General features: G+C 34.3%; 1 protein-coding gene across 1 annotated transcript; it reads right to left on the bottom strand.

Annotated features, from left to right (window-relative positions):
- Positions 1–3544: 3544 nt before the first annotated feature.
- On the bottom strand, positions 3545–16976 carry LOC144973275 (GDP-fucose protein O-fucosyltransferase 2-like). Its single transcript, XM_078915524.1, has 10 exons — positions 16831–16976; positions 14255–14427; positions 13549–13802; positions 13127–13242; positions 12183–12319; positions 10036–10102; positions 9163–9288; positions 8481–8661; positions 7742–7871; positions 3545–6826 (listed from the first exon to the last, which is right to left on the bottom strand). The coding sequence occupies exons 2-10, from the start codon at positions 14425–14427 to the stop codon at positions 6673–6675; spliced, it is 1338 nt and encodes a 445-aa protein (XP_078771650.1). The 5' UTR covers positions 16831–16976; the 3' UTR covers positions 3545–6672.
- Between the last annotated feature and the right edge of the window lie 374 nt (positions 16977–17350).

Raw genomic sequence — 17350 nt, 5'->3', positions numbered from 1 at the left:
TTCTTTTTGAAATTTATGTTACATGTCGGGCTGTGTGACTTCTAATGATGGTAGAATTGTTGAACGAATCTCCTTTTTCTGTGGTGATTTTAACTTCATATAATCTTTCCTCTGGATGGGGTCCTTTGACCTCCCATGGTGGGCAGGAGGTCACTTGCTGTGTCTTCTATCCCGTTATAACTGTTTTCCATGTTGCTTACTTTGTCTTTGTTTTGGAATGGGATTGCTTGGATTTGTCTTGGCTATTGCTGGAGTCCTTAGCTTAGCGAGAAACAGTCGTTTATTATTAGTTTTGGGAGATGAATTTTTTTCCTTGTAAATAAACTCTCTACATACTGTGTCTTCTATCCCCCTATGTCTGTTTTCCAACATGAATTCTGTCTTTGTCTTGGAATGAGATGACTTGGTTTTGTCCTGGCCCTGGCCGGATACCCTGGCTGCGAGGGAAACAGTCAAATGTATAGTTTTGGGAGATATGTTTTTCCTTGTAAATCATCTCTCTGTTATGTATTATATATGATTTGTAAACATTTGAGTGTGTTCCGCTACGTAGGGACCTGTGCTTGTGTCTGGATGAGACTTTTAGATGATCTAAAACTAAGTACACTGATAGTGTGCTCTTGGAATCTGCATCTGTTCCCTATTTGAACCAGTTCCCCCTTGTCTGCCTTATTCTTGGATGCTTTAATTGTAATTCTATGTTTTTACTATCCAATTTTCCTCCTTTTTACTGGCGCTGATATGACCTTAATGTGTTGCAAGCGCTGTAAAACCCTTAAAAACAAAAATAAACTCTTATGCATTGTTGGTTATATTTTCTGTTTTGGATATATTCTGTAAGTATTTTGAGTTTATTCCACTCAGCGAGATTATGTGCTGGTGTCTAGATGAGACTTTTATGAGATCTCAACTAAGTAAACTGATAGTGTGCTCTAGGAATCTACATCTGTTCCCTATTGGAATCAGTCTTCTCTGTCTTGGATACCTTTACTTGTAATTCTAGAATCTTTTCACTACCCCAGAGTGGCCAACCTTCCCGATTATTTCGGGGAAATTCCCTAAATGGATCCACCGTTCCCGATGTCCCGAAACTGCGTTTTTTTCCCCGAAAAAAACCCATAGCTCCATCACTACATATGTCCACTTGATGGAAGTAGGCCTTACCAGAACCTGGGACAGCTAGCCCTGAGTGTTCTTTCAATTCCTCACAGTAATGCAGCATCAGAGAGGATATTTAGTTTGGTTAGGAAGAATAGAACTGAAAGCAGATCTCAGTTGAGCAATGCCACTCTAAACAGTCTTTTAGTTAATAAAGTTAGGGTCTCCTCATCAAGCATGCCACCTGTCCAATTGACTGACAAGTTCTTGCAAAAATGCAAGAGATCCACCATGGATAGCTTGCATTCAGAAGGCAAATAATAGCAGTAAACAAAGCCTGTTATCATGTACATAGTGTAAAAAGTATTGTAGTGATGCTGTGGTCTCAATGTGTGTGTAGTTTTTTAGTTTTGAATTGTCAAGTCATATTTATTAATAGAATAGAGGCTGTGACTTCTGCACCAAATTCAATAGGGGGCATAATGCACCTCCTAAGCTTGGATAGAGGATACATATGTCAAAAGTTACCCCTTTCACTTCCAAGGTTGACAGGTATGTCAACTTAATGTCTGTTTTCATTTTCATTCTTTGTATAGTATTAAATTAGTATTAGGCTGTGTATTACTTCACTCTTAACATTATTGTGCGGTAACCAAAAATTTTCCCTAATTCAGTTTCTGAAAAGTTGGCCACCCTGCTACCCCATTTTCTCCCTTTTTACCGGTGTTGAAATGACTTAAATGCGTTGCAAGTGCTGAAAAAACCTTAAACCCCCCCCCCCCCCCCCCCCCCCCCCCCAATAATTTTCCTCCTTTTTACTGGCACTTAAATGGCCAAGTGTCACTGGCGCCATAAACCCATAAAAATGAAGACATATATAGCGGTGGATGGAATTCCCTTTAGCTGATATGTGTATTGCCCTCAATCTGTGGATTCTACAAGGATAAACATCATGATTGCTATCGCTTCTATTCCCCTGTATCACTTGTTCTTTCAATGTAGCTGGGTGGGGTTCCTACCTCTAATAGTGGGCAGGGAGGTACTTATTGTGTCTTCTATCCCCCTATATCTGTTTTCCAACTTGCATTCTGTCTTTGCCTTGGAATGAGATTGCTTGGTTTTGTCCTGGCCCTGGCCGGAGTCCTGGCTGGGAGGGAAACAGTCAAATGCATAGTTATTGTTTTGGGAGATGATATTTTTTTCCTTGTAAATCATCTCTCTGTTATGTATTATTATATTTGTTACAATTTATAATGTAAGCATTTGAGTGTATTCCTCTTAGTGGGGGGCCATGCTTGTGTCCGGATGAGACTTATTGGTGATCTCAAACTAAGTACATTGATGGTATGCTCTTGGAATCTACATCTGATCCCTGTTTGTTCCCAGTTCCGCTTTTTCTTACTTTTTCTTGGATGCTTTAATTGTAATTCTAGAACTTTTTACTATCCCATTTTCTTCCTTTTTACTGCCTAAATGTGTTGCAAGCGCCGTAAAACCCTTAAAAACAAAAACATTTCCATGTGGCTTTCTATTCTTGTTCTGGAATGGGACCATTTAGTTTCTTCTAGGCCCTGCCTGTTTGTTTGTTTGTTTGTTGCTTTAAGTCTCTTCCAACACAATTGAGGTTATATGAGAGACCGCTGAAACAAAAAAACAAGCAATCTAACAAAAATAGTACAAATGTAAATCAAAATCATAACCTAAAGATATCATAAGCTAAATTATAAATAACCAAGAACAAACAGGCAGAAGATTTACAGAAAAAAATATCCCCTGTCAAAAATACAATCACAAACCAAAGAAGCAGGATAGGCTAGTAAAGAGAAGAAGAAACGACATCACTATCGGATCGTACACCCATGCGAACATCATAGGTATATGATTCAAGGGTGATGCTCCCATCCAACCACCCGCAGGCCCTGGGTCATAAACTATTAATCACGAAACGAAAAACAACTTAGACATTATGGAGAAAAAAAAGTTTGTTGGTTTTGGAGATCTTAGAGCTCACAATACCATTTTAAAAAAAAACCCAAAGCATTTATAAAGTGCAATGTTCACTAAATGTGCTCAAAGCGCTTAACAAGGGGCCCCTAACCAACAACAACACATGTCATGTAAGACATGACATGACGCCTGTAAGGTGATATTACAATTTTTCCCTGACAGAGACAATGCTGTTAACGGCAAGTTTCCCATTTTACACCTGAGTACGGTGAGAGAATGTTAGTAAAGAGTCTTTTCCAAAGACTCAACTATGAGCCACTCAGAGTGGGACTCGAACCTAGGATTTTCCAATCCGAAGGCGAGTGTCATACCACTACACCACATAATTGCACTGGGTAAAAAAGACAAGATTGCAGAAAAAAAAGGTGAATAAAATTAGTGATAGTAAGAATGTACCTCTGTATCTATTCTGAAATAAAAATCAATGGTTCACTGGCTCTTTAGGTGAAAATGAAAATTTATTTGTATTATTAATGGTATTATCTAATGGGTAAAACTAATGTAGATGTGAGGCAATTTATCATAGATATTGGACGTTGAACCGTTAACTGACACGTGATTTGTATTACATGGAAAAAGAATCACCAACAAAAAGGTGCATACCAGTGACCAAACCGTAATGACATGATAATAAAGTCTTCAGCTGAAGCTCACACCCCACTCTCACCCAATCTCTTTCTCTCCATCAAGGCTATAAGACGCTTGCAAATAAATAAAATAAAATAAAATAGAATTCCATATATTCACATTGGGAAATTTGTCGTTCGAGTCTCCAGGCATCAGCTGAAAACTCAGCTAGGATGAGGTGACTTGCTCAAGGCTGAACTCAGTACCTTTTGGGTATGAAACAAAGACCATACTGCTGAGCACTCCTGAAGCCAACGCTGCTACATCACTTATAGTATAGGTCATTTCAATGCCAGTTAAAAGGAAAATGCTAGAAAAGATAAAGGATTCAGACCTATCTAACAAGCTTCTAAGGCAACAGTAAGACAAAAGGAACAAATTCAACAGAGATTTTCTAGATCTAAGAGTAAAGGTGAAGCCGCTTAAAAGTTCCATGCTGGCATGGCCACAGGATCTCCAGCAAAAGGGATATATTCAATGTCACATGCTGAATCCTTTACCTTCTCTAGCAGTTTCCTTTTAACTGGCGTTAAGGGGAATTCAATTCATCTTTTGTTCCTCTTTGGGAGAGAGTTTTCCAAAAAATCTAGATTAACTGTAATAACCACTTAATGTGTCATAGTACTTGAAAGAAACAATGTTGTTACTGGCCAGGTACTCATTTTACACCTGAGTATGGTGAGAATATGTAAGTCAAGAGCTTTTTCCAAGGACTCAATTTTGTGCTGTCCATTGACTCAAAACCGGGATTACAGGTAACAAACCTCGTGTCATACCACTAGAATACAAAATCTGCACAAAATATTATCCATGTTCAATGCCAACACATACAAAAAACAAAAAAAAAAGAGTAAAAGATCATTAATAAATATTATTCTACCCCTCTCATTAGAAAACCCTATCATTTCTTAGTAAATACATAATCGTTGAATAATGCTTTGAACGCGTTGAATAAAAATTTTATTGAACGAGTGCAAAATATTTTCGAACATTTTATTGGTGAGTTAGAAGGTGTAAAAGACAGCTGATTGGCAATTATATATAATCTTTTGGTGCGCTTTAATACATATCTAACATTTTTAGTTTTGGGTCAAATTGTCATCAAGCAGAAGGAAAAAGATACAAATAATGGTGAATAGAAGTACTAATACCATACCATTTGGTTACAAAATATCTAATAATATTACTTGTAGGGGTGGAATAAACGTATTCTTTCATTTCTTTGTATTTATTAAACTCGTTATATTTTTATCGTGCAATAACACACACTCGCAAACTTGTGTTATTTGGCACTATAAATATTAACTCGTTTAAAAAATACAAAGAGATGAAAGAATCGTCTAATATATTATGGCATTTATGTAGGGCAAAATCATAATTATTGAAATAGAGTTATAAAAATGATATAAAGAACAGGTAAATAATCATCTTTTTCATCGTCACCATTTTTATCACAACCATGTCATTCTCATTATTCTTCTGAATTTATTTTAAGATTGATAGTTGTGTTCATTCTGTTTGATTAATAGTTCTGAGATCAGATTTATATTCCACGTGTTGGCAAGATGTCTATAAATAAAAATGAACAGTAGGAAAAACCTTGAAACTGAAATACAAAGTTATCATTAAATCATTTACATGAGAGAAAGTGTGTCGTGTGTAAAAAAATATAATAAAAGAAAGAAAGAAAAATGTAAGTTTAGCCAGTTGAATAGTGATAACTAAACATTAATAATTGTTTACAACTCTTTGGCCTATGAACAACACAATAATCTATTGTGCTTTCTACCAGATCTAACAGACCCAGCTATTAAATCATAGCTAGTTGCACAAAAATAAAACAACTTTTCTACTACCCCATTGCTTGTGAGTTTACAGGACTGTATCAGGTGACAAAATATTAAATGTGACAAAATGTTAAAATATGATAAGGATAATATCGTCTGACTTCAAAAAGAATAGCAAAAATTATGAATCATTCAATGAAAAACAGTTATTTGAAAGAGATACAATAATTTGTTGATTTGTGACACTTTTGGGTCATTTAGGTATAATGAGACAAAAGGATTTTATGAAAAAAAAAAGATGAACAGCAGAGCATTAGCTCATACATGAAATGAAAAACAAAAGTAAGACCTGAATCCACGTAAAACAAATTTGTTAGTATTATTATAGCAGTATCCAATAAAAACTCTCTCTCTCTCTTCTCTCTCTCTCTCTCTCTCTCTCTCTCTCTCTCTCTCTCTCTCTCTCTCTCTCTCTCTCTCTCTCTCTCTCCTCAAAGGCGATTTACAATATGAACAAAAAAAATAAAAAAACAGAGAAAAAAAGTAAGAACCAAGAGGACCATGGAACAAATGCTTGCTACTATTTGGATCAAATGATCACATATTGCAAAAGTATTTTCCTACATGCTGATAAGAGGGGTCAGAAAGAAGACAACAACCTTAAATCAACCTGTGATCAAAACCGCTTCCATTGCTCGTTTGAAAAATGCTCTACCAATTCAACTACCGCGAGGATCCATAGAGAAAAAAAAAAGGCATAAAATGAAAATTCATTTCTGAACACATTCAGTTCAAATATGGTGAAATAATCATAACTGGAAAAAAGCATCTGAAACAATGCAATCTCATTAGTGTATAAAAATAAAAATGTATACTGATTTCTAAATAAATTAAACTATATGTCAAGTCACCCCGTCAAACCCCTACTTCATCTAAAACATGGAAGACCAAAAAAAACAACAAAACAAAACAAACAAATAACAAAAACAAAAAATAATAATCAACAAAAAGAAAATATTTTTTATCTGATCACAAATATCAAAGTCAAAATTGTTTAAGGAGTCCACATTTGAGTGCTTGCTCCTTTTTAGTTTGATGCATCAAAAGAGTGCAAGAATCCTAATTTATTGATCCATAATCATTAAAAAAATTCCTAATAAACAATCAGCCATTTTGATGGTTCCTCACATTCTTTCTCTCCTTGAACACAAAATTGGTTATATGTAGTTTTTGGATCAAATCCTAAAATTTCTCTTTCATCCCGAATTCGAAAAGAAAAAGTGGACTCCTGTGTTCCGATGAAGTGTCTGTAAATGTAATACAAAGTAAAACGGTTATAGCAGTGTTATACTTATAATAATAATAATAATAATATAATAATAATAATAATAATAATAATAATAATGATAATAATAATAATAATGGTAATAATAATAATAATAATAATAATAATAATAATAATAATAATAATAAAATAATAAATAATAATAATAATAATGATAAATAATAATAATAATAATAATAATAATAATAATAATAATAATAATAATAATAAATAATAATAATAATAATAATAATAATATATAATATTCAAAAAATCAGATATTTTTTTGTATATCATGGGGTCAAGCTTCTCATTTCACTTTGTAGCAAGCTAGATAGCTCATGGAACAGATGGATGCACCTAAAACTGTGATTTTCTTATGCATTATTTACCTATCATCAACATTGTGTGTTGTTCTGGTTACTCTGGACTATCTACATTCAATTTAAAGGTCGCAAATCTCGTGTTATGTCCAACAAACAGAAAAACAATCAACCCCTTTTATATCAACACCTCCAAAGCACAGAAGAGTAAACTAAATGTTTATTTGCAAAACATCAAACATGATACATTGCCGTGCATCTCATCAATTTCTTTTCCAACAAAAACACTATAATCTCATTTACCCTATTTTATTTCAATTGATACGAGATAAAATGGAAGAAGCAGTTGGAAAAATAAGGGTAGGGTAAAGAAGATTATAGTGTTACTTGTAGAGCACCTGTCAAATTAATGAGATGATTGATCAATGAGATAATTGATGACTTTCTTGGAATTGTGATCTAACAATTTTGACAGTCATTAGGGACATGAAATGAAATATCAGAGTTGATGACAAATAATTATGGTGTTTGAATTGTATTCAATACTACAGCAAGGAAAATTAAAATATGGTTACCTTGCATGAGATGCAATCCATTGGTCAATAATGGCCACACCCCCGTCTTTGTATTTTTTATGAACTTCTTTGGATGGTTTGTATCTGTAAATTTTATAGTCCTTTAAATTTTTGGACAGTGTCTTGAATTCTGATGAATAGAGAAGAAGACAGTTGATCGTTCAACAATATCACATCTCTAGCATCATTTAAAACAAGATACAACCCCAAAACCTGAATTAATCACGAGAATAAAACAAACACTATTTAAGGTGATACCAAAAATATAGCATTCTTTGAGCGAAAATAAATGACAAGTTTAGCATGACTGGAAGCAATGATAGTTTAAAGATTGGAACAACATTCCTTAAGTGAGAGCCTAATTTGCTCATTGTAACCATCATAGCCCAAGTTGTGAGAGGCATCATCACACATGTACAGCCATCTCTAAACTTCTTGACCAAGTTCTAATAAATAACATAAATTCGAAACAAACATGTTATATTGTATGCCATTGGATTCAGAAAAAATATTCTTTACCTTTGTGGATAGAAAATGCCTTTGAATTATTTAAAGTGGTGGATGGCAGCTGATGCTCAGTTAATCTCAGACTTATTGTCTTTCACTAAAAATAAAGCCTGCTAAGGTAAAAAATGAAACCAATTGAAGCAACAATTTAAACTCAATTATCAGGCTAACTCAATGTGTCTCCAAAGAAATATTATAACACCATTCACCATCAAACGCTTTAGACACTCACCATCATCCGGAGCATCGGTAGCAATGAATATTTTTTTGAGTCCTGTCTTCTCCATGGCTTCCTTAATTTGTTTGGCAGCATATTTTAGTGAAGGGGTATGGCTCTTTCTTACAATGACAAAATCCTGACGACGTAGATGGACTGCCATGTAAGGTCCTCCTAATGCATCTCCATGATTTCTCTGAAAGAAGTAGTGGTTTGTCAGTGAAAAGTGTTGACGAATTAGGCCTCAATACAAATTGAAGACATAGAAACGTTTCGACTCAAACCTTCAAAAATAAAGATTAAGATATGTTCCGGTTATCACCACTCTCACCCTATTACAATATTATCATTATCATTACATAAAAGTTAAATGGTTCTAGCTAATGGTTTGAAAAAAAGGAACAGATTTATTTTCAGAATCTTTGCTCAATATATAAGCTATTTCTAAATCAACTCTACTTCACGTAAATCAAATCTGATGCATACAATAATCCGTTTAAGAAACCCATCAAGCTTTGAAAATAATATTAACAAAATAACATAAACAATTTACATGCCTTTTCTATGTCAATTACATTTGTTTTATCAGTGGACAATTAGTTGAAGAGGTGTGAATTTTGAATTTTAAATCCAATAGAACAGTCATAAGAAAGCTGTTGAGAGTAAAAGGACAAAGAGAGACGATTACACATTTCACCTTCATATTTTGCCAGTCTGGATCCAAAGTGGTCACATCATCATTGTCATTAGAATCGAGATGCTCTCTTCTGAATTCATCTCCAATGTCACGAAGATGTTTGGCAAATCTCATACTTCTTCTGGCCTAAAATGAATGATAAAAACAATATATTTTTCCTTATTGGATGTTAACAATTGTCTGTGACACTTCATGATTATATAAATGCCATAAAAAAAAAAATTAAAAAAAAAAAAGGAATGAAGATGAGATTAGACAAAAGAATTCATTAGGGAAGAATATATCAAGATAGACTAAATTTTGTCTTCTGTATCAAGCTCAATCCTTACTTTAGTGGGAAAACTTTGCTTCAAAGAAAACGTATCAAAATGATAAATATCTAATCAGAGGCGATTTCTATATGGATAAAAATTTAAAAAGTATTTTCCATACAAATTCTGCAAATGGCAAAATTGAAGGGTAGATACGTGGTACAATTTTTTATTATTGTTATTTTTATTATTATCATTTTACAGATCTGCATACTAAGAGCGAAATTCGACATCAATAGCTATGATTTTTGCAATAAATCCCCGAAAAATTAACATTTTAACTTGCTCCCTCCCCAGACCAGGACCTCTTCTTTTGTAGGATTAGACGATTTAAAAAATTACTAGCCCAGTCAAAGATACATTCCTGTTTATAGGAAGAGAAAATCAATAACCAAAAAAAAAAAAAAGACATAAAACAAACCCAAACAAAACAAGAAATAACAAGAATTAATTACATTGATATGAAAACACAAAGAGAAACTGTTCAAAGATAACGATAGAGTGATAACCCAAAGCTTTAAACAGTTGAATTATAACATGCAGAGTTTAAAGTACTTCCTACCTTCCAGAACACTGCATCCCCAAAGTGGTCATGGAGCAAAACTTCTGCCCTGTCCAACATTATTGCTCTGAATAATTAAAATGACATAGACAACAATAAATTTCAATGGCTATGTTTAAAGTGAAACATTTTCAGAATGCCTCTCATTTTTTTAAATAAGACGGCATTTAGCATTCTGAAGATACTGGACAATGGCACATTGATACTGCTCATAAGAATAACATCTTATGTTCCTCACAACATCATATATTTATCCCAATACTTATATGGCTTGCCCATACATTCAAATGGCCTCTTTAGACTAAATTCTAATAAAAAAAAAGAAACATCCTGATTGAATTAACCCAATTAACGGTGCAATAGCAGATTTAAACTCAGGCTTTAATTTTTGCATTGAGAGTCATTGATGGAGTAGGATTCTGCATTCCTTTGTATTAACTTGGACAATTCAATGGCAGTGACAACTTTATGATTACGATGCCATAACAATTTGTTATCGAAATTGAAGAAATGAATGGATAGACAGCCAACTTTTCAAAAGTCTGTAGTTTCACACAATGTCTATTTTATTTCTTCTTTTCCAAACCTGTCAAAGCCTGCTCCCAGTCCAAATTAATGTTTTGTTTGAAAAGCATCTATTTTATTTTGGTAAGCAAACAATATACAGTAAAATGACTTTAAACCGAAAGAAGCTAAACCGAAAAATACCTTAAACCGCAAAGAATTTAATAAATTGTACTAGTTTCTTCATTATCTTTGTACTTATTCTTACGATGAACCGAAATACTTCTAAGAAGGAGTTTCTTTAAACCGAAACAACTTGAGAGCACCTTCCCTTTCTCTCTCTCTATTTTTCTTCAAAAATTCGGGAAGGTGGCCCCACATAATCATGCCCGGCGATATTAAAACAAAGAGCGTAAGTATAAGATGAGGGTGATGGGTGGGGTGGGGGGGTAGGCAAACACTTCAATCACTGCACTTGGGTTTGGCCAGCACCATGATCGCAGACTGGAAAAGGAAGACAACGGGTGACTGGCAGGCGAAAAATGAGGAAAGAGGGGGAGTTGGGGTGTAGAATCACGCAAGCGAGATGTTCTCGCTCGTGTGTTGATGCTTTGGAACTGACTGGATTTTCAACATGACAATAAGGAGGGGGGGGGGGGGGGATAGACAACTTACCATTGACATGCCATTTCATTTCCACTTTGATTGAATGTGTGTGTGAGAGGGGGGGGGGGGGGGGTCTATGTAATTAGGCCTTTGAACCTAATGGCTTTTCAACAAAAGAGAGGTGTATAGTAGACAGCTTAGCATTGACACGCCTTTTCATTTCCATTTCACTTCACCTCTGAGTAGCTGCGCATCATTCATTATCAATTATCGCACAAGAACTTTCGATCTTATTTTAGCTTTACATTTTACTAAAAGATGTCTAAAAGAAAGCATTGTGCTTACATGTTGGAGTTGAAATCAAAATACTATGTGAAGTAGATGAAAAAAAAGTTGATCAAGACGGAGATATGTAAAAAACACGGCATCCCGAACACAACTCTTTCAACAATTTTGAATTGAAAACGAAAACTCCCAAAAATATTTTAAAAACACACCCAAAAAAAAATAATAATAACATAAAAAAAATAAAAAAATAATGATTTTTAAAATGGTTACGAAGACGGCATTTATTCAACAACTACATTTATGGGGAAACCCATGATACGATTAAATGAGCAAATTTCTTAAATAGTTACTACCCTTGAAAAACATCGCAAAACGAGAACTTGCTTTAAACCAAAATGTCTTTAAACAGAAATGGTTTAGAAGATCCCCAAAATTTCGGTTTAAAGTAATTCTACTGTACATATCTATTCTATCAACATCATGTTTATTGTATAATAATACTCACAATTTTGATAACATCATTTAAATGGATATTTTTGTTACCATTTATTCTTTATTTAAAAAGTATCTTGAAGAATACAAGACTCGCAACTATTAGTATATTGAACATGGTAATCTTTGCTCAAGTGAGCTGCCTGATGCATCTTCTGCAATCTAAAAAAAAACATGGCTCCCGCTTTAAGGTTTTTTAAGCATGAAAAATTGAGTAAATTTGTTTTTAAAAAATCAGAAATAAGTCTTGTATGTACCTGCCAGTAGTGTTCTTGTTCAGAAAATCTTTTATAAATCCAGCATGTGCCATTGCTGACAGGCATTCCATCTTGTCCGCCCACACATCATTATCATAACCAAAGAACCATCCATACCATTTGTCTGTCTCAGGATCCTATATATATATATATATATATGTTGAGATCGAATATAAGTATACAGTCACAGCACACTTGTATCAACTACTGAATCAAACAACTTGTGTTTGACAGAATCGCATCTCAATAATTCTACTGATTCACACCACTGTCAATTGGAAAAAAATCACAAAACTTTATCAACCTTTCAACTCTTAAAATCCCGTTGACCACAACAAAAATATCACTACTATAGAGACTGATAGATTTATGAATTTTGCATCAAATCTATCATTTACTGGTGTGGCTCACAATCTTACTGCTGCATTACAGCTAATGACTCATTCTTCTTTATATATTACTTTCAAGATTTCCCACAGTAAATTTTAGTGTATCAGGTAACAAAAAATTAATCCTTTCTTATGTAACGTTAAATGAACAACAGTATTAAATCTAACAGACCCAGCGACTCAATCACTTCTGGTCAGATAGGTCAGAAAAAATCTTGGCTACACCAGGGACCTATACCAGCCCCTTTGTTTTTGAAGTGAGAGCTCAACCAACCAGCCATTGGAACCCCTAACATGACAGGGGAGCATAAATAAAGACGCAATTTACTTTTGACAAAGTATGTTACCTTTATCTATTATGCATGATAGGTAAGCAACTTAGTCTTGTCCACTAGGTTAGGAAGCGAGTATGCTAAAAACAATGTCATCTATGCCTATGGATATGTGAGTTGAGTAAAAGTTTGAGACAAAAAGTCCTAAAAGTCAAATGTCCTTCAAATGTTAAAAGCTGACCTAAAAAAAAAGAAAGAAAATTAAAAAATTCCATTGACTTACATAATGATACGGGTTTTCTATACAAGGCCTGATATCAATTTTCTGCTCCCATTTGTCCCATCCCTCCTCATACCGTTGTAGATAGTATAATTCATCAATGACTGGCTCATCCCGTACTGAAAATGAATTATGGAAAATAATCTATCTTACTACAAACATAATAGTAACATTGATAATTCATTCAACTTTCATCTAATGTAAACATTACACAATATATAGAAATATGAAAGTGGCAAAAGTCAATAATCAGACTACATTCGACAGCAGATCCTTGGAATTGATTAAATGAATAAGTTTAATCATTTCATTAAGATTACTCACTCTCCTTGTACTATTGTATTTCAAAGCCTTTGCTTACAAATTATTTCACTCATAATATAACATAAGAAAAATATTTTAAAAACATTCCACAACAAATCAACCTTTTAAAAACTCCTCAAACTCCATGAGGGGAACAAAGGCTTTGAGACTTGGTAAGTCAAAAAACTTGGACCATGGAACTCTTTCCTGTTGTCCTATATCTCGAGATTTCCAATGGTAAAGACGGCCCCATGGAGGCAGAACTAGAATCCATGGGTCTTTCTTGTTTAACTCATGAACTAATACAGCAATTCGCATGTACACATCCCTTCTTAGGTTGAAACCTTCCCCGGGATTGACGTCATACAACAGAAATCTGAAAAGGAAAACAACTTTATTTATTCTAATGTTTGTTTTTTTCAATGTCTCCCCCAAATTTTTTTTTAATCGGTCATTAGACCAACTACACAATTATGTATGCATGGTTACAGATAACATTATAAAACCAATTTCATTAATGAACATTAATACCTAGTTTGGTTGTCAATTGGTTAATATGCAAAAGGAGAAGAAGAAGAAGAAGAAGAAGAAGAAGAAGAAGAAGAAGAAGAAGAAGAAGAAGAAGAAGAAGAAGAAGAAGAAGAAGAAGAAGAAGAAGAAGAAGAAGAAAGAAGAAGAAGAAAAGAAGAAGAAAGAAGAAGAAGAAGAAGAAGAAGAAGAAGAAGAAGAAGAAGAAGAAGAAGAAGAAGAAGAAGAAGAAGAAGAAGAAGAAGAAGAAGAAGAAGAAGAAGAAGAAGAAGAAGATGGAGAATATTAAGAATCATATACCTGGGAGCTTTAGCTTCAGCCACCTTAAGATTTGGTTTAATTGATTCAAATTGGACAGTGTCATCAATGTCATCTTCGATATCTTGTGCTTTTATCAAATGAGAGTTTATAAGAAATAAGATGATTATGAAATTTATAAAAGTTGATAATCTTGCAAGATTTACGGCAGACATCTGGGGATGAAAATAAAAACAAATAGTAAAATGAGTATCAGTGATATGTACGTAACACTGAATAAGGGAAATAAGTTTATATGCCTTACTTTTGTCGTCAAAACAATTAGTTCTGCCAATTTTTACAAAACTGATTTTTATTCTTCTTTGGAGGTATAAGGTACCACTTTAACAGTGATTGCTCAGCTGTTAAAGAAGTTAGTGTTAAAAAGCCAAAGTTCTGGCAATGACAATACAGCAGCTAAAGACTAAAGCTAAAAGTAAAAAGTCAGAATCTGACTCAGGCTCAGCAGAGGTAGTGGGGGGGGGGGGGGGGGGGGGGGGAATTAGGTCCAAAAAACCCATGAAGTGTGTAAATTTGGGTGAAAGCATGAAAATTACATGTTGTAGAATTGAAAAATCCTGTAATTTATGCTAAAGAACCACTATGAGAGACCAGTATTAGTTCAGATACAAGCTTTTTAAAATGGAAAATTTTGAAATGGACAAAAATTTCTTTCATTCCTATTGTGTAAACATTCCAAACAAGGCGACCCAAGGTTGTTTTACGCCATCCTTGGATTCCCATTGGTGACTATTTTTAGCGTCGAACCGTATCTTTTACTCTCACTAAACTTTCAATTCACGAACTATCCAAATTGTTTAATCGTTAATCTTATTCAATTTTGCTAGTTTTGAGGGACTTCTACAATGTAAAATTCTATAATAAAGAGATTTTTGTGTATCTGATTTAGCAAGTATAATCAACTGCACTTATACAGACAAGCAGACAGACAGACGAACATACTCACACAACACAGCTCGATAACTGTCGGCAACCAGTGTTGACACAAACAGTGCTCCTTCTTCCCTCCCCCTAATTATTTTTTTCTTTCCAAAAATACTACGATAATCATTTTATGTGTTTTATAACCTATTTTGGACAGACTTGATGACAGTTGTGAGGTCAAGATAGCTCAGTTGATAGAGCACTTGCTTCACATGCAAAGCGACTGAGATCGATCCCATGTGCAGTCGAGATTTTATTCTAACCCCCCAGTTCACCCAGCAGTGATAGGGTAGCTGGGCCTGTTATATCTGGTGGAATTTACTTTGTGATAGACTGGTGTCCAATGAAAAGGGTAGCAAGCAATTGATATTGCCCATTTCACACTATAGAAACTGGGATAAACTCTGTCTCCATGGACCGAATGGCTCTGAAGGACTACTGCTTTTTTATGAGAGTAGGGAGTCAGCATACCAATAAAATTGTATTAGAACGGAACGCTATAATTATTATCATGATAATCATCAATCATTATGATGCAGTATTGTGTCAAGCTACTTACATTACGATATTGACCGCATGGTGACAATGGGAGCATATTTATCTGTACTGTTGTGTCCTTGTGTAAGGCAACGCACAAAAATTGCCTGCTTGTTCAGGTTCAGGTATAATTGATACTATAAGTCGTACTTTGTTAGAAAGAAATGAGAGACTACCTCCAACTTCTGGAGCATCGGTGCAACATATCAAAAGAGCAAAAGAATGGTCAGTCACCCTCCCCAGCGGAATGGGGTTGGATAAAGTGTGAGGATTGACACAAACACTGTAGAGCTTATTTCCAAAATTGTCAAAAGTTTCCAAAAACTATTCAAGAGTTGTAAGAGAGAATGTATCAGCACCAGATGCAAGTGTTTACGTTTTAAGTTTAAGGTCCAGCTTACCTTGCACAGACTTGTGTAGGAGTGGGAGGTATAGGTTAGTGAGTAAAATTCTCTCCCTCTCTCTCTCTTTCTCTCCCTCTCTCTCCATCACCTTTATCTCTCTCTCTCCCACTAAATCCCTTTCTAACTCTATTCCCCCCCCCCCCCCCCCCCCCTCTACATCTATATCCCATTCTCTCTCTCTTCATTTTTCCTACTCACTCCCTCTCCCCCTCTTTATCTACTAGATTACAACACGAAAAAATCATTTGTTAGCTACCTTTAATGGTAAACAATGTATTTAAAGTTATAGAACGCACATTGTATTCTCGTTGTTATTTCCCTTGGGGATAAAAAATGCACTATTTACTATTATGACAAATTGCCAGAGTGGTTGTATAGCAGATGTAAATTATATGAGTATTAGTCTTAGCTACCTGTATGCTAATTTTTAACCCGAATTCGCACGGTTTTAGTTTTGGCTCGTTTAGTTTTAGCCTAACTAAAACTAAACTAATTCCCCGGCCGGTAATTCTAATTCTAAGTAAGTGACCATTCTTTTCTCATTAATTTATGATCTTTTGAACGAGAATGGTCATAGATTTTGTCAAAATTTAAAGAAACATTCTTGAAATCCTTTTATTCAGAAAATAAATATGAAAGAAATTAATGGACAGCATAGGAAAAATAAGACAAGACCAAAACAAAATAACTTACGTCGAAACTTTGTCTTGGGTCGTCAAGAAAATTCTGAATTATCACGTAAATCAGGGTTGCCAGATTATTTTTCAACAAAATGCCAGGGGAAGACTCAAAAAATGCCAAAACACTCAAAAAGATGCCAAAGTCTGTTGACTCCCACCCCCACTAAGAAAACTACTCACTTTTGATAGACAATTTACTATCATATCCTGGTGGCTTGCGTGTTTTCTTTTCTTTTTCTTTTCTTTTATTTTTTTTTTTTTATTTTTTTTTGAATTATACTAAATTTCCTGTTGGGGTAATTATTTACCTACTGACTACTAAGTGGAGTGCTAAACCACTACACCACGGTTGGATTTTAAGAATGAAAAAGAAATGTGAAGATGTTTGTTTTTACGCGTTTAGAAATAATTAAGAAAAGGTGTCATTTGAAGTATAATATACAAGAAAAGAAAATGCCAAATGAAAATGCCAAATGCCAAATGATTTTTCTAATGCCAAACGGTTTTCAAAAATGCCAGATTTTTGGAATCTG

Source organism: Berghia stephanieae, chromosome 5 (assembly GCF_034508935.2).
Source record: "Berghia stephanieae isolate SIO BIC M18660-M18661 chromosome 5, UCSD_Bste_1.3, whole genome shotgun sequence".
NCBI lineage: Eukaryota > Metazoa > Mollusca > Gastropoda > Nudibranchia > Aeolidiidae > Berghia > Berghia stephanieae.
Note: the sequence above shows the minus strand (reverse complement) of the source record. Positions and strands in the feature narration are given on the sequence as shown.